The 18,419-nt window shown below is 43.8% G+C and overlaps 1 protein-coding gene across 1 annotated transcript; it reads left to right on the top strand.

Moving 5' to 3' along the window:
* Positions 1-2,884: 2,884 nt before the first annotated feature.
* Positions 2,885-17,695, top strand: LOC116509436 (centrosome-associated protein CEP250-like). Its single transcript, XM_032218594.1, has 8 exons — positions 2,885-2,959; positions 5,967-6,255; positions 6,332-7,068; positions 7,625-7,753; positions 8,191-8,343; positions 9,660-9,707; positions 16,793-16,840; positions 17,613-17,695. Exons 1-5 carry the CDS (start codon positions 2,885-2,887, stop codon positions 8,308-8,310), a joined length of 1,350 nt encoding a protein of 449 aa, XP_032074485.1. The 3' UTR covers positions 8,311-8,343; positions 9,660-9,707; positions 16,793-16,840; positions 17,613-17,695.
* Positions 17,696-18,419: the final 724 nt, after the last annotated feature.

Here is an 18,419-nt window from a genome sequence, read left to right as displayed (position 1 = left end):
AGCAGCCGTGTGATATCATGCTAAGCAATGGTCTCAGTTGCCAATATGTGAGACAGTTATTCCTTGAACACTTTTCAAGGTTAGTAAAAACTGTTTTAAAAACAACAATAAAATATAACATAAAATGGTAGCATTAAAACTCCTGGGAAAACAACCATATTTCAAGTCTACTTCTAAACTTAAACAAAGAAGGAACTTGCTTTAAATCTAGTGGTAATTTGTTCACTAATATGAGCCTTGTCATGGAGAAATCTAATTGGCGCTTGATGTCAAACTTAACCCATTGTATCCCATTGATTTAAGAGGGCAGTAAAAATGTATGGGAAAAAGTGATCCTGTAAGTATCTTGCGTCTAAGCTACAAATGATTTTTTGCTTGCTTATTTTCTTTATCTTTAGATTCACCCAGAATTATATGTTGATAAATCAAGGGGAGATAAGCTACGGATAAATATAGACATTGCTTTTCCACATATGCCATGTGCTTGTGAGTAAAGGGTATTGAATTTCAATTTTTAGTTAATTGAAATGATGAAAAATGGACACTTCTTGGCTTCACATAGTATTTTATAATATTTTAATTAATCTTCTAAGGAACAAGTGTCTGGAGCCTCTGCAAAGTAAAGTAAGATTTTACCTAAAATTAAAAATTTTAAAGTAAGATTTTACTTAAAAACCAGTACAGTCCTAGACTGCTTTAACAGAAGGATAAAATGAAGATCACACAAAGTGTTAGTACTACTTTATAATGCCTTGTTATTACACCACACTTGCATCCAGTTTAGCTCGCCATGATTAAAAAGATTGAGACTCTAAAAAGTGCAGAGAAGAACAAGAAAGATGACTAGGAGACAGGAGACTAAAACATATGAAGAACATTTGCAGAAATTGGGTATGTCTAGTTTAACAAAAAGAAGGACTAGGGGTGACATGACAGCAGTGTTCCAATATCTCAGGGCCTGCCACAAAGAAGAAAGAGTCAATCTATTTTCCTGAAACACTTGAAGGCAGCAGAACAAGAAGCAATGGATGGAAACTAATCAAGAAGAGAACCAACCTAGAACTAAGAAGAAATTTCCTAACAATTAGAACAATTAATCAGTAGAATAATTTGTCTCCAGAAACTGCGTGCTCCAAAAGTGGAAGATTTTAAGAAGAGATTGGACAGCCATTTTTCTGAAATGGTGTTGGGTTTCCTGCCTGAGCAGGGGGTTGGATTAGAAGACCTCCAAGGTCCCTTCCAACTCTGTTATTCTGGTCACAGTACTGCAATATCATAAAAGGTTTGTCACAGTATAATTAATAAAATAAAACTTGTTCACTTTTTTTACTTCCTTTGTTTTATTGATTTTATTGAGTAGTCACTATTAAGATTAAGATAACCTTGTAATTTTTTTTCTGTGGGCACTCTGGCACACATTAAAAACAAAATCCTGTTGTCTGCTCTCAGAAGAGTACACCTACATAACACAGATATATATATGCTATATACATATGTATATACCAACACTATCCACCTTGAATACAAAGTGAAAAGAGGAGGGTGCTTGAGAGTTCACAAAGTTAATATTATATGGAACAGAACTTTGGCTGAATCTGGATGTCCTGAATATTCTCATACACGTTACTTATTTTCAGAAATTTAGGCTATTCACAATTCAGTATTTTGTGCTTGGATTTCTTTGCCTTATGTTCAGTAATCTGTTCAGTATCACTAGTCAGTTATTAGCCAGTTTTACATAATTTGGGATAACATTTTTGTTTCTCTTATTGATTGCAGGTAGAACATGAACAAAGGAAACTGAAAAGCAGTCAGAGACTTTTCTGTAAATTTTGAATATTCACAAGCTGACTCTGGGTCACAAAAGATTCTCTCCATTTCAAAGGTTTGAACATATATACATACATATATACATACATACATACATACAAACATACAAAATGTTTATGCCACCCATGTCACCAAAGGCAGCTTGCAATCATTAAATAAAAATGCTACATAAAACAATAAACAGAGATTTTAAATTTTAAATTAGTTAAAATTAAATTTACCAAGATGAAGAGGAAGGAAGCAACGTGGGATTTTATCTAGCTGACCGCCTGGGTTCGAGGCCCAAGCATCACACAAGAGAGTGAGCTTCCATTACTTGCCCCAGCTCTTGCCCAACTAGCAGTATGAAAGCATGCAAAGGCAAGTAGATAGATACCACTTTGGTGGGAAGGTAACAGTGTTCGGTGTACCTCAGTGTATGCTGGCCACATGACCACATCTGGCTCCCTCAGCTAAGAAATGGATATTGGACAACGGATACATTTACCTTTATATTTAAACTAAGGTTTATAATTGTTGGGTTGAATCTGAATAAATGAGAGAAAATCTATATAAATAGTTTTCTTCTCCTATGCGCTTCTTGGAGTGTCCAAGCTCGGGTTAACTTCAGCTTGCTGCCCAAGGAACTGAGTTTAATTTTGACTGTAGCTCCGCCCCCTGGTTACTTCAGGGGCTCAGTTTCAAAAAACTCGGTCGCCCTATAGGACGTCTTTTGCTGAGCTCCAGTTCTTGGGCATCAACCTGGACTCAGACCCTTCTTGTGAGAGATTGTAGCTCCCTTTATTTTTATTTTTGTTTATTCCTTGGGTTATTCCCTAGGTTTCTTAACTTAGATAGTGTAGTTTAGGTTAGCCTCTCAGCAGTAGGCCCGAAGCCTCTCAGCAGTAGGCCGAAGCCTCTCAGCGGTAGGCCCGAAGCCTTTCAGCGGTAGGCCCGAAGCCATCAGAGGCCCTGAGCCCGGCCTACATCACCTCTCCAGGCCTGTATTCTAACCAGCCTCAATGGAACAGCCGCAGGCCATCAGGGTGGCACTGGGGAGAGACAGGACGAGACCATGACAGGGCCTACCCCTAAAAAGTGCAGTAGGCCTACCCCTGCAGCCAAAAGTGTTAGGGTGGATGCCTCCAAGGTGGCGCAGTGGTTAAATGCAGCACTGCAGGCTACTGCTAGATCAGCAGGTCAGCGGTTCAAATCTCACCGGCTCAGGGTTGACTCAGCCTTCCATCCTTCCGAGGTGGGTAAAATGAGGACCCAGATTGTTGGGGGCAATATGCTGACTCTCTGTAAACCGCTTAGAGAGGCCTGAAAGGCCTATGAAGCGGTATATAAGTCTACTGCTATTGCTCCTTTAAAGGCAGACAGCCCAAACCGGGGGTGCCTTCCAAGGCTGAGGAGAAAATGGAAGGCCCTGGAAAAGCAGTTCCAGAAGGCCCAGGCCGCACAGTGCAAGGATCCTGTGAAGCCCTCCCCAGCTGAGTTTGAGGGTGGGTCTCCCAGAGGTGAATCCCAGTGAGGGGAATGCCCCTTAGGCCCAGGCAGTGAGGACTTTGGGTTTTCCCCCAACCCTCATAGGGCATCCTTGGGATCACCTACCCATTCCATGGCTCTAGATTCCCTGGCAGATTTGGATTCGGGGGCTGAGGAGGAATCCTTAGCTCCCTCAGAATTGGAGCCCCCTCCCCTTCAGGGTCAGGATTCTGTTTTGTCCAGGGCCATGGAGGAGGTTGTGGCTCGTGCCATATCGAAAGGCATTTCCGATGGCATGATTCAGTTAGCGACCAGGTTGCCCTCTGTGGCGCTTCAACCAGCTGCCAGCCAGGCCTTTCCCCCTTATATTCCTTTGCATTGGGGGGGGGGGGTAATTGCTAGCAGCGCAGACAGGCTGCCTGGAGTCCTCCCAGCCTATCCTCCTCCATGAGTCGTGCTGTGGATCGGGGAGCGTAAGGCCATCGCCCGCGCTGCGAGGGTGAGTCTTAACAGCTGGTATTCCCCTCGCAAGGAGCGCTAGGCTCCGAAGGCCCCGAACTCGCTCCTGGCGCGCACGTGTGGCCACCCGCCATTTTGGACAGTTTATTTTGGCGTGAATCCCCTCAGAAGCCTCTAATTTAACTGCGCAGCCTTGTCCATCCAGTAGATCGCCGTGGAGGGCAGCTCTAAGCACGGGACCTCGTTCTGGGTGGCCAGGCAGGGACCATCCCTCCTCGCTGCGGCTGCAGGGAACTTTGGCACCCCATGCTGACCTACTTGCCAGCGCAGATCTGCAGGCTCTCGGCTAGACTCTCTAGCCCGCCCTAACTGGTCTCTCCTCTCAGTAGTAAGCCAAAGCAAGGCCCCTAAGGCTTCAGAAGCTTGGGCACCATCCCCCACCCCAACAGGGCTTAAGGAGGTGTCAGACCTGGAAGAGGCTGAAGTAGAGGTTCAATGATTGCAGCTTTCAATCATTAAATAAAAATGCTACATAAAACAATAAACAGAGATTTTAAATTTTAAATTAGTTAAAATTAAATTTACCAAGATGAAGAGGAAGGAAGAAACGTGGGATTTTATCTAATCCATTGGCCTCCTACAGAATAATATGCCATTATTGGGGTTGCAGGTCAGTTGTCAGATCTATATCTTCAAGCTCTTTTGGAAAGCCAAAAAGGTGGATGCAGATTTCACCTTGGGGAGCACAATGTTCTCCAGGAGCCACAGCTGAAAAGGTTTTTGGTCTGGATCCTGCTATCCCAAATTCTTTGATGATGGGATCTGACACATACCCCTTCTGCCAGCGTGGGTGGGGCAGGCTAGACCCATTGGGTAAGACAGTTCCTCAGGTATCCTTAATCCATGCTATGCAGAGTTTGCATATTTTATTATCAGAAGTTGCACTTAAAACCATCCACTATTTTCTTCCCTTCCCATTATATTTAACTACGGGGCGCTACGGCTCAGCAGTTAAAGACGCTGAGCTTGTCATTTTGAAAGCTGACCGCCTGGGTTCGAGGCCCAAGCATCACACAAGAGAGTGAGCTTCCATTACTTGCCCCAGCTCTTGCCCAACTAACAGTATGAAAGCATGCAAAGGCAAGTAGATAGATACCACTTTGGTGGGTGTTCTGTGTACCTCAGTGTATGCTGGCCACATGACCACAGAAATGTCTTCGAACAAATCTGGCTCCTCAGCTAAGAAAGGGATACATTTACCTTTATATTTAAACTAAAGTTTATAATTGTTGGGTTGAACCTGAATAAATGAGAGAAAATCTATATAAATAGTTTTCTTTTCTTAAATAATAATCTTGAAGGTAAGCATGAGTTTTCTCTCTCCTTTTCCTCTAGAAAGAAACCCAGATTCTCCAAAAGCAACTGGCAGAGTTACGACAACAGGTTTGTGTTTTATAATTGGAATACACTAGATCTCGTAGAACTGCTTTTCTTATTCTACAGTGTTGGAGAGCTGCACCTCCATTGTAACTACATTTTTAAAGATTCACAATAGTTTTTGTAAGCAACGATCCTAAAAGACAGTTTAAAGTAGAGAATCATTTTGGCAACAACAAAACAGAACAGTTTGGAACATTTTGTCCTCAAAATCGTTTTGTAGTCTTAATATTTTTTTTAAAAAAATCAAAATATTTTTATTTGCGTCATTTGAATAATTCAGTTTTTGCTGTTGAATGCACTGTTTTAAATGCACAATTTATTGTTATAAAACATGTTAATTATTCACCATCAACTCAGTGTTGATTATTAGTGATCACATAACATTTTCTCAGAATTAATTAGTAATATTAGATATTGCAATAGCACTTTGACTTATATACTGCTTCACAGTGCTATATTGTACCCTCTAAGCGGTTTACAGAGTCAGCATATTACTCCCAACAATCTGGGTCCTCATTTTACCCACCTCGGAAGGATGGAAAGCTGAGTCAACTTTGAGCCGGTGAGAATTGAACTCCTAGGGTGAGCAGTGTATTAGTTTGCAGTACTCCATTCTAATCACTGCACCACCACGGCTTAGATATGTTAAATAATAAATCTTAACAGTTATACTTTATATAAGATACTGTTCCTTGAGTTGAAAACTAGAAATTAAGTTCTTCAGAGAGAAATAATTCATTAGTCTTTGATGTCATTTGTTCTTGTTTTAGGTGGTTGTTCTACAATCACAGCTATCACTGGAACGGAAGCAGAAGCAGAATTATATCATCAGCTGTACTAAAACAAATCAGGAGCTTTCAGATTTGCATCAAGAGCTTGTAAACTCTTTAGCTGTTGTGGCTAGAAAACCTGAGGCAACTGTTTTGGAATCAGAGACTCGCGGGCTTGATGAAACCTTGAATAATAGTTTCACATTTGGAACTGTAGGCTCAGACAGGGTCTTATCTGGAAAACATCTACCAAGCTCAACACCAAAAGTGTTCATCAGAAGCCCACAAGGTAGCATAAAAGTGGCAAAAGCAGGAAATTACAGAGGCTCCAGCACAAGCAGAGTTTAAGAAGTGAAGAGTATGAGAACAAATAAACCAACTGAAAAAACAAAAACTACAAGAAACTACTTTTGGTATTCTGGGACAACTCAAAATATTCTTTAAGAGGCAACAAGAAGAAATTGAGTCCCTGAAAGAGCAATATGAAAAGAATACAGAAGAGAATGTAAGGCTAATAAAAGGATTGCAAGCAGAACTCCAACAAGCAAAACAAGCTTTAAAAAATGGAGAATGGCAGATCAAATATTTAAAGAACAACCTTCAGCAAGTTCAACAACAGGAGGCACAGACAAAATTTATCTTGGATAAACTGCATCTTACTAGGTCTTCCCTTCACGACAAAGAAAAGGAAATAAAATCCTTACAAACACGTATCAAGGAACTCTCAAAACAGAAAGAGGAAGTACAGCATACTGTTTTAAGTCTACAGCAGGATCTGGATACGATTAACCGGTTGTATGCAGAGAAAGAAGAAGAACTAGCTAAAAGCAAGGTTATTAAGGAAAAGGACCAGTGCTTGCAATGGCAGAAGGAAAAGATCGAACATTTGGAAAATGAGAAAATAATAAACAGACAAGAATTGAATCATATGATAGCTGTTCTAAAACAGACAGAGAGTGGTGAGATAGAATGGAAGCAAAAGGCCCAGAGGTTGGATTTGACCCTTGCCCGAAGTGAAGAGGCTATGAGAATTTTAAAGGAGGAAATGGCTGTTACACAGAGCATGGTTTCAGAAAGGGACGTGGATAGATTTCATCTCCAGGTAAGCATTTTATCTTAAAATGCATGGAAACTGTTGCAGGTTCAGCATAGTTTATAAAGCATGTGAACAGTAAAGTTATATTTAACTTACCGTACTTAAATGTTCTGACCCCCACCTTGCCCATTCAGAAACGACAGCCAAACACAGCTTGCAAAGGAAAAATGTTTTTATCAATCCCGGCTCGGGCTGGCTGCAAGCCCAAAATAAACACAGATAAATTCTCTGGCAAAAGTAAAACAGCAAATGCAAAAACAAACTCTTACAGCAAACCACATCTCCAAGTTGGTTCTCTGAATCATGAACACGAACGGGGAACCTTGACTAGAACAGGAACAGAATGAACGAACATTGACTTCTGCAACTAAGGCGTGGCACCATCAGTCTTTTATCCACAGGAGGAGATCCTTAACGAGCCACAATGCTTGTTCTCCTCTCCTGTGAGCATCCTGAAACCACTCACAGGAGGTTTCTGTGTCAGAGTCTGATAGCAGCTACAAAGGCTCCTACCGAGCCACAACACTTAAATAAGCAAAGAGTTTTGTTTGTTTTCCTATAGGAACAATTGGATACAGCTTTTAAATCTCTGAAGGAGTCAAGATTCATTATTGAAACTGTGGTGGGAGTTTCTGATCTGCTATGCAGTGAAAATGATATACCAGGGGTACAGCATAATGAGGCCGGAAAGGTAAGATAAAAGAACAGATATGAAACGTGTGAGATGGCAATGTTTCATATAGAAGAGCAAGATATATTCCAATTTTCATCAGGGTTTTTTGGCACCTTAAAGTATAACTTTATTATAATTCTTTATGCCTTTTTGCTTCCCATTCTATCAATCATATTATATAATTTTTAAGGTTAGTCTTGATTTTATTGCAAATGATTAACATTTATACCTGTAGGAACTGATGCAGCTGACATCTCTACCTTAAGCAGTTAATTGCTTAAGATTCTGAAATTTACAATAGCAACATGTTAAGGTTTCTTCAGAAAAAAAATCATGTCCCATCCATGAGACAAAATTGCCCTCATTTGTGGCTGTCAGACTGCCTCATATTTTATATATATATATCCGGACCTTTATATCTTTATTTTGTACTGCATCATTTCTATGTCATGCAGGCTTTGAAAAAAGAAGGACAGCTGACATGGATGGCTGAAAAACGACTCTTGTATAAGCTTTTACAACTTCTGCAGCAAGCTGTGGCCAGATTGGAGAATGATAAATATGGTTTAGAATAGCAGAATGCTCAATTGAGAGATGCATTGCAACAGGTAAGCTTTTCTGTAAAGGAAAAATAACCAAGATCAGCATTATTTTTCAGTGCAATGTAATCATATGTTAGCCCTCATTATACAGTGATTGGGAAAAATAGTCTTTTGCCCTTTAATGTGATCAAATTAATCTAAACACTCATTAAAGAGCTTCTTATTGAACAACAAATGTGTAAGACAATGCATTCTGTCATTTTTTAATACAGTGAGTCAACCTTTACTGTGTTCAATATTACAAATAACTGTTCAATAAATATTACAAATACTGTTCAATAAACAATATTATTGAATACTGCATTATTTTCAGTGCAGGTTGAGGAAGTAATGGATTTTGCATTATATCAATGAATTTTATAGGAGTTCTAAACACAAAGTAAATATGTAAAAACATGGCTGAACCAAAAGAAATAATTATTTGAATGGGAGGATTAAAACCATGACTTAACTCAACAGAAATTTTGTAGTATGACAAAAAGAAAGCAGTTCATGCAGGACAGCCCAAATATATCAGTGTGTCAAAAAGGAATGGGCCAAAATAACTCCATGCCAATGTTTGGAAGATATCATTAGGGACAGTATGCATTTGGTGAAAGAGTGGGGCAACTGTTTTTAATCCTGAAGCTTCCCATAGTTTTTTCCAACGATCTGCTTCATATATTTAGTCAACATGCTATTTTCAGTGTAATTTGTTTAACCAGAATGTTTTGATCTATTAATAGGATTTAAATAAAGCTCTACTTTCCTATTGGTCACAGTACTGCAATATCATAAAAGGTTTGCCAACTTATCTCACAGTGTAATTAACAAAACTTGTTCACTCTTTTTTTTTACTTCCTTTGTTTTATTGATTTTATTGAATAGTCACTATTAAGGTTAAGATAACCTTGTATTTTTTTTTCAGTGGGCACTCTGGCACACATTAAAAACAAAAACCTGTTGCCTGCTCTCAGAAGAGTACACCTACATAACACAGATATAGATATGCTATATATATATATGTATATACCAACACCCTAACAAATAAATACGTGTAAATATTAATCACTATCCACCTTGAATACAAAGTGAAAAGGGGAGGGTGCTTGAGAGTTCACAAAGTTAATATTATATGGAACAAAACTTTGGCTGAATCTGGATGTCCTGAATATTCTCATACACGTTACTTATTTTCAGAAATTTAGGGCTATTCACAATTCAGTATTTTGTGCTTGGATTTCTTTACCTTATGTTCAGTAATCTGTTCAGTATCAGTAGTCAGTTATTAGCCAGTTTTACATAATTTAGGATAACATTTTTGTTTCTCTTATTGATTGCAGGTAGAACATGAACGAAGGAAACTGAAAAGCTGTCATAGAGACTTTTCTGTAAGTTTTGAATATTCACAAGCTGACTCTGGGTCACAAAAGATTCTCTCCTCCTGTGTGCTGCTTGTGGAATCCAAGCATGGGTTAACTTTGTCCATTAGCCTAGAGACTGAGTTATGTAAATTGGTGACCACGCCTCCTCTGACTGGATCGGTCAGTTTTTTAACTCAGTCCAGCCGAAAGAGACGTATACCAATTCTTCTCCAGACTAATGAGACAAATTTATACTTCATCTTGGATTTCTTCTCAATTGTTTTTTCTTGGATTTGTGGAAGGTTATGTGTGGCGAAGGGAGAGGCGGCAGTTCGCTGCCTGCCCAGTCCCTTTGTGGCTCGTTGCCTCGATCAGGTATTTGCCTTGCTTTTTGTTGCTGCTAGCTCTAAGGTTTTTGGCTGCAGGCTATTGGAGTCTTGCAAGGCACTTGGCGACAAGCGCTTACTTGCGTTTTGGGGCTTGGGGGCTCATAATCGCAGCGTGTGTTTACGGCTTGCACCGACCTTGTAGCTGGAGAGCCCGCCGCTTCGGAACCAGTGAAACGCCCGCCATTCGCGGCGCGGCTCCTTCTTCTGCCGCTGGGGCCAACCTGCCATGTGCGGTGCGGTTTAACCCACCGCTGGACCATGGGCCGTCTTGGGAGCGCGCTATCGTCGCCGCTTGTCTGATTCCCGTTGTGGGAGTCGAAGGCGGCATTTTCGCTCACTGCTGGCTTTTGAATTTGGCACCTGAATTGCGCCATTTTGGAGCAGTTTGGAGCGCAGGCGCTGTAAGGATTGGGCGTTGCCTTTCTTCGCGCTTAAAAGGGGCTGCTGACTCATCAGCCCTCCCACCTCACTCACTTCGGCTTTGTTTGCCTTGGAGAAAAGTTCGTGGCATTGCTGCTGACCACGCGGTCCTTTCTCTTTGCAAGTGAACGCTGTGCTTTGTGCCCTTTGAGTCTTTTTGCATCTAATCATTATAATGGCTGATCATTCTTCTCTGGGTGGTACAGTTGAACCCTCTGTTGATAACCAGGGTACTGCCCAAGCGGGGGTTAGTTCGAGACCTGGCAGAGCTGCCTCTAGAACCACCAGCCAGAGACCCAGGGAGGCCTCTGAGGCCCCTGATAAAGGCCACAAAAAGAAGGATATGTCCAAGCCAGCTTCAAAAACCTCCAGGGAGGGTAGGAGTTCCCCTCCCACGTTATTACCTCAGCATATTTCGCCTGCTCCCCAGCCAGCAGGGCATCAGGCCTGGTCCCCGGATCGATCTCTCCCTGCTATTTCTGAAACTGGGGCAGGGGGGGTGGGGCTCCAACCCCCCTCTGTATTGCCTGAGGCCCAGGCTGCTCCGGCCTACCTAATGCCACGTGCTGGGCCTTCTGCTACATTTACTCCCACTACTGCAGGCCTAAGGCCTATGGAAGGCTATGACCAGGGCCTATCCCCAGACCTTTACCAGATGATCTCTGCAGCCATATCCAGGGGGGTGGATGCTGAGCTGCTTCGAAGGAACCAGGCCCCGGTGATTGTTAGTTCCCAAGGTGGGCCTCCTATCCCGGCTCCACATATAGATCTTCCTGATCTGCAAGCAGGGCCTTCTTCTTCTCCTCCCCCCTCTGCTTATAGTGAGGATTCGGCCTTGGTGGAGGAAGGGGAGTTAGTAGATAGGGAGTTCTCTGATGATGAGGGCCTGATCTTTGATCAGCCTAATTCTTCTAGCCTGTTTAAACCTACTCTATTCAAATACTTATTGTTTCAAAGCTAAGGCCACTACTCACATGGGAGAGGTAGCTCCCAAGGACAGTTCAGCTGTAGGCCTCGACACTACTGAGCGCCTCTTTGCTGAACCAGTCTCATTGCAGGAAGTGATTCCTTCACCAAAGCTCTTCATGGATCTCATTCAGAAACAATGGGACCAGCCAACTGCGGTTACCCCGCCCAGCAACGGGGACAGGAAGTTATACACTTCCACCCCTGACTTGGAAAACATTTTGCAATTCCCAACTGTGGATCAGCCAGTAGCAGCCCTAGCGTCCCCTGCTCTGATTCCGTCTGAAATTTCTGAGGGTCTGAAGGCAGAGGACCATAAAGCTGAAACAGTAATTCGTAAGACCCACCAGGCTGCGGCCTGGGCCTTGCGTGCTGCTACTGCGGCATCGTTCTTTAATAGAACTTCTGTGCTCTGGCTTAAACAGTTGCAGGAGAGACTGGCTCCTGATGAGCTATGTCTTCACCAGGACGTTACTAAGATTATGGCTGCTTTAGAGTTTTCGGCGGATGCCACGCTCAATGCTGCCAAGTTCGCTTCTCGCGCTGTGGTGTCCAATGTGGCGTCTTGTCACCTCTTGTGGCTCCGCCATTGGCAAGCCGACATTAAGTCTAAATGGCGCCTGGCGTCCACACCTTTCAAGGGCGGGGCTTTGTTTGGGTCCGTTCTCGACCCCATACTCATAGAGACCAGGGACAAATGCAAGGTGCTTCCCTCCTCGGGGGGGCGCAATACCAGGAGGCAGCAGTCATATAACAGACGCCAGTCCTTTCGGGGAGGCTATTTGGTTACTCAGTGGCCCCCTTCGTTCCCCATTACAACAGGGGTTTTCACCAGTCACAGGACCACGGCCAGGACCGTGGGGGGCAGGGACAGGGGGCGCCAACAGCACCAGACGCAATCCCACAACAGGAGATCCTTTCGTGGCTCGGGAAACCGGTCCTTTCGGAGGTACCGGTGACTCACAAGGGGAGGAGCCAGTGGGTGGGCATCTGCTGGTCTTCGCTCATCAGTGGGCGGAAACCACGTCCGACGCCTGGGCCCTTCAGGTGGTAAGGCTGGGCCTCACCCTAGAATTTCTCTCCATTCCCCCAAGACAGTTCATCAGGTGCCCCGTACCCAGGTGTTCAGTAAAGCGGCGCCTCATGGAAGCTGAAATACATCATCTCATCTCCATCAATGCAATAGAACAGGTTCCCAAAGAGCAGGAAGGCCTAGGGTTTTACTCCATTCTATTTCTGGTACCCAAAATCTCAGGAGGATGGCGAGCCATTCTAGATCTGAAAAGACTCAATTGGTACATCAAGTATCAGTGGTTCAAGATGCAGTCGTTAAAGAGCATCCTGGCATCCATCCGCCAAGGCGACATGATGACATCAGTCGACATCAAGGAGGCATACCTCCATGTGCCTATTCATCCGGCTCATCGGCGGTTTCTGCGCTTCCAATTTGCGGGCCGTCATTTCCAGTACCGGGCCTTGCCTTTCGGTCTTTCGCCAGCGCCCCACACTTTTACCAAGCTCCTGGCGGTAGTGGTGGCCTCACTTCATTCGGTTCCGGTGAGAGTGAATTGTTATTTAGATGACATCTTGGTCCTGTCGCCATCCCGAGACCAGGCCCTATGGGATCTTCAAGTAACGATGGACTCCCTGCGGAGGCACGGGTTCGTGCTGAATCTTCCCAAGAGCCATCTGCAGCCAACTACATCGCTTCTTCACTTAGGGACTGTCATCAACTCAGTCACCTGCAAAGTTTTCCTGTCCCTGGAGAGGTGACAGAGCATCCAACGGCTGGCATCTCAAGTGTCAGCCTTGCGACTTGTGCCCCTGGCCTTACTCTCTCAGCTGTTAGGAAAGATGATTTCTTGCATCGACATCGTTCCCTGGGCCAGGTTTCACGCACAACCACTCCAATGGTTCCTGCTTCCTTATCAGAGGTCTCACACCAGTCATTCTCAACTCAAGGTCCGTCTTCCACCCAAGCCCCTCAGATCACTTCGATGGTGGGCGTCCTCCAAGGTTCTCAAGGGGTGTCCGTTCAAGGAACCGGAATGCATCCAGGTTACGACGGACGCCAGTCTGTTTGGATAGGGCGGCCATGCCCTGGATCGGGTGGCGCAGGGTCATTGGTCGGACCGGGAGCTGTCCAACAGCATCAATTGGCTGGAGTTACGGGCCATCCGACTGGCCCTGCAAGAATTCCAGGACATTGTGACTCACAAACACGTGCTGATCCTGACCGACAATGTGCCTCCAAGGCACATTTCAACCGCCAAGGGGGCACACATTCCAGAGCCCTCATGATGGAGGCAGAAAAATTGCATCATTGGGCGGAATCCAGACTGTTGTCCCTTCGAGCGGAGCACATTTCGGGTGAATCCAACGTCCAGGCGGATTGGCTGAGCAGAGCCACAGTGGATCATGCGGAGTGGCAGCTCCATCCCGACCTCTTCCAACAGATTTCCCACAGGTTCAGCCATCCTGTTCGCGCAGCCTCACAATGCGCAACTGCCCCGTTTCTTCTCCAGGTATGTGACTCCGGAGCGGAGGGAGTGGATGCCTTGCGCAGCCCGTGGCCAGCCAGCCTCCTTTACGCCTTCCCCCCTCTACCAGTGATTCCGGCGGTCATCCAGAAGATACTGTCGGAACGAACGGAAGTCCTTCTGGTGGCTCCAATGTGGTCCCGGCGAACCTGGTATGCCGACCTGGTGCACCTGTCGATCTCGCGCCCGTGGAGGATCCCGGATGATCAGATCCAGCTCAATCAGGGGGCCCTCATACATCCGAACCCCCAGTTGCTACAATTAGCCGTGTGGCACGTGAGTGGACTATTCTGACTGACCTTCATTATTCCAGCGAGGTCATCAACATGATTCAAGCGGCCCGTCGGCCTTCCACCACTCAAATTTACGAGGCTATCTGGCAAGCTTTCTGCAGGTGGTGCCGCCGGACTGGGGCAGACCCCCTCCAGGATTCGGTGCCCCGAGTGTTGGACTTTCTGCAATCTGGACTTAACAAAGGTTTGGCACCCAATACGCTTCGCAGGCAGGTCACGGCCCTTGCCACGGTGATTGGGGGAGGTCAAGGACGTTCCTTGTCGCAGCATTCGCAAGTCAAGGCTTTCCTGAAAGGGGCAGCCAACATCCGGCCTCTGACCGTGCACCGCTACCCTACTTGGGATTTGACTTTAGTGCTCAGGGCACTTATGGACTCTCCATTTGAACCTATTACTTCCATCAGTCTTCGACTACTGACTCTTAAGACCATGTTCTTGGTGGCTATTACATCAGCCAGGCGGGTTTCTGAATTGGCGGCACTGTCCGTTCGGGCGGATCTCTGTATATTCAACCCCAACAAAGTCGTTCTCCGTTTGGACCCAGCCTTTCTACCAAAAGTCAACACGTTGTTCCACAGGGCTCAGGAGCTCGTCCTTCCGGACTTTTGCCCCAACCCTTCTCATCCGCAGGAGCGCCAATGGCATCACCTGGATGTACGCAGAGTTCTTCGTCGCTACGTGAAACACACAGCGTCCTTCAGGCGATCAGAAGCACTCTTTGTGTCCTTTCAACCATTATCCATGGGACAGAAGGTTTCTTCTCATACGATAGGTCGATGGTTGCAGGCGTGCATCGCTCTTGCTTATGACAGCCAATCTCGACAGGTCCCCAGGCGCATCACTCCCCACTCTACCAGGAGTGCGGCCACCATGGCGGCCTGGGCCACGCAAGCCTCAGTGGAAGAAATCTGTAGAGCGGCTACCTGGTCTTCACTGTTGCCGTTCATCCGACATTACAAGGTTGACGTGTATGCCTCGGCTGAGGCTTCCTTTGGGCGGCGTGTGTTGCAACAGGTGCTCCCCCCTGCGGGGGACCCTGGCCAGCCTAGCTCCCGCCCTGGACCTTAATTGCTTTGGCATGTCCCATGCTTGGATTTCCCAAGCAGCACACAGGAGAACGACCGTTGACTTACCTGAACGGTCCTTCTATGTGTGCTGCGAGTGGAATCCAAACCCGCCCGCAGCTTCGGCTGGCCAGGGTGGTCATGACTTGAACTTGACTGACTTTCATTGACTTGTGACTGGACTATGACGGACTTTACCTACTGTGACTTGTGTTTCTGACAATGTTTGTATACCTTTTGGGCTACGGCCTTTATTTGTTATTGTTATTGTTCTTGTTATACATCATTAAATGGCTGACTTCGTACAAAACTGACCCATGCAGTCTGAGGAGGCGTGGTCACCAATTTACATAACTCAGTCTCTAGGCTAATGGACAAAGTTAACCCATGCTTGGATTCCCCTCGCAGCACACGTTCAGGTAAGTCAATGGTCGATTTCAAAGGTTTGAACATACATACATACATATATACATATATACATATATACATACATACATACATACATACATACATACATACAAAATGTTTATGCAACCCATGTCACCAAAGGCAGCTTGCAACCATTAAATAAAAATGCTACATAAAACAATAGATATTTTAAATTTTAAATTAGTTAAAATTAAATTTACCAAGATGAAGAGGAAGGAAGCAATGTGGGATTTTATCTAATCCATTAGCCTCCTACAGAATAATATGCCATTATTGGGGTTGCAGGTCAGTTCACAGAGCTATATCTTCAAGCTCTTTTGGAAAGCCAAAAAGGTGGATGCAGATTTCACCTTGGGGAGCACAATGTTCTCCAGGAGCCACAGCTGAAAAGGTTTTTTGTCTGGACCCTGCCATCCCAAATTCTTTGATGATGGGATCTGACACATACCCCTTCTGCCAGTGTGGGTAGGGCAGGCTAGTCCCATTGGGGTAAGACAGTTCCTCAAATATCCTTAATCCATGCTATGCAGAGTTTGCATATTTTATTATCAGAAGTTGCACTTAAAACCATCCACTATTTTCTTCCCTTCCCATTATATTTAACTACGGGGCGCTATGGCTCAGCAGTTAAAGACGCTGAGCTTATCATTTTGAAAGCTGACCACCCGGGTTTGAGGCCCAAGCATCACACAAGAGAGTGAGCTTCCATTACTTGCCCCAGCTCTTGCCTAACTAGCAGTATGAAAGCATGCAAAGGCAAGTAGATAGATACCACTTTGGTGGGTGTTCTGTGTACCTCAGTGTATGCTGGCCACATGACCACAGAAATGTCTTCGAACAAATCTGGCTCCCTCAGCTAAGAAAGGGATACATTTACCTTTATATTTAAACTAAAGTTTATAATTGTTTGGTTGAACCTGAATAAATGAGAGAAAATCTATATAAATAGTTTCCTTTCTTAAATAATAATCTTGAAGATAAGCATGAGTTTTCTCTCTCCTTTTCCTCTAGAAAGAAACCCAGATTCTCCAAAAGCAACTGGCAGAGTTACAAAAACAGGTGTGTGTTTTATAATTGGAATACACTAGGTCTCGTAGAACTGCTTTTCTTATTCTCCATTGTTGGAGAGCTGCACCTCCATTGTAACTACATTTTTAAAGATTCACAATAGTTTTTGTAAGCAACGATCTTAAAAGACAGTTTAAAGTAGAGAATCATTTTGGCAACAACAAAACAGAACAGTTTGGAACATTTTGTCCTCAAAATCGTTTTGTAGTCTTAATTTTTTTTAAAAAAAATCAAAATATTTTTATCCACGTCATTTGAATAATTCAGTTTTTGCTGTTGAATGCACTGTTTTAAATGCACAATTAATTGTTATAAAACATGTTAATTATGCACCATCAACTCAGTGTTGATTATTAATGATCACATAACATTTTCTCAGAATTTATTAGTAATATTAGATATTGCAATAGCACTTAGACTTATATACTGCTTCACAGTGCTATATTGTACCCTCTAAGCGGTTTACAGAGTCAGCATATTACCCCCAACAATCTGGGTCCTCATTTTACCCACCTTGGAAGGATGGAAAGCTGAGTCAACTTTGAGCCGGTGAGAATTGAACTCCTGGGGTGAGCAGTGAATTAGTTTGCAGTACCGGTACTCCATTCTAATCACTGCACCACCACGACTTAGATATGTTAAATAATAAATCTTAACAGTTATACTTTATATAAGATACTGTTCCTTGAGTTGAAAACTAGAAATTAAGTTCTTCAGAGAGAAATAATTCATTAGTCTTTGATGTCATTTGTTCTTGTTTTAGGTGGTTGTTCTACAATCACAGCTATCACTGGAACGGAAGCAGAAGCAGAATTATATCATCAGCTGTACTAAAACAAATCAGGAGCTTTCAGATTTGCATCAAGAGCTTGTAAACTCTTTAGCTGTTGTGGCTAGAAAACCTGAGGCAACTGTTTTGGAATCAGAGACTCGCGAGCTTGATGAAACCTGGAATAATAATTTCACATTTGGAACTGTAGGCTCAAACAGGGTCTTATCTGGAAAACATCTACCAAGCTCAACACCCAAAAGTGTTCATCAGAAGCCCACAAGATAGCATAAAAGTGGCAAAAGCAAGAAATTACAGAGGCTCCAGCACAAGCAGAGTTTAAGAAGTGAAGAGTCTATGAGAACAAATAAACCAACTGAAAAAACAAAAACTACAAGAAACTACTTTTGGTATGCTGGGACAACTCAAAATATTCTTTAAGAGGCAACAAGAAGAAATTGAGTCCCTGAAACAGCAAAATGAAAAGAATACAGAAGAGAATGTAAGGCTAATAAAAGGATTGCAAGCAGAACTCCAACAAGCAAAACAAGCTTTAATGAATCATATGATAGCTATTTTAAAACAGACAGAGAGTGGTGAGATACAAGAGTCGTTTTTTAGCCGTCCATGTCAGCTGTCCCTCTTTTTTCAAAGCCTGCATGACATAGAAATGATGCAGTACAAAATAAAAATATAAAGGTCCGGATATATATAAAAAAATAGGAGGCAGTCTGACAGCCACAAATGAGGGCAATTTTGTCTCATGGATGGGACATGATTTTTTTCTGAAGAAACCTTAAT

This window comes from Thamnophis elegans, chromosome 5 (genome assembly GCF_009769535.1).
Source record: "Thamnophis elegans isolate rThaEle1 chromosome 5, rThaEle1.pri, whole genome shotgun sequence".
Taxonomy (NCBI): Eukaryota; Metazoa; Chordata; class Lepidosauria; order Squamata; family Colubridae; genus Thamnophis; species Thamnophis elegans.
Note: the sequence above shows the minus strand (reverse complement) of the source record. Positions and strands in the feature narration are given on the sequence as shown.

Bases quoted from the DNA above. Each gene is read 5' to 3' on its own strand.
- LOC116509436 (XM_032218594.1), top strand. From the start codon at position 2,885: ATGACAGGGCCTACCCCTAAAAAGTGCAGTAGGCCTACCCCTGCAGCC. The intron at 2,960-5,966 runs GTGGCGCAGTGG...TTCTTGTTTTAG, and splicing joins TTAGGGTGGATGCCTCCAAG to GTGGTTGTTCTACAATCACA. The intron at 7,754-8,190 runs GTAAGATAAAAG...TATGTCATGCAG, and splicing joins AGCATAATGAGGCCGGAAAG to GCTTTGAAAAAAGAAGGACA.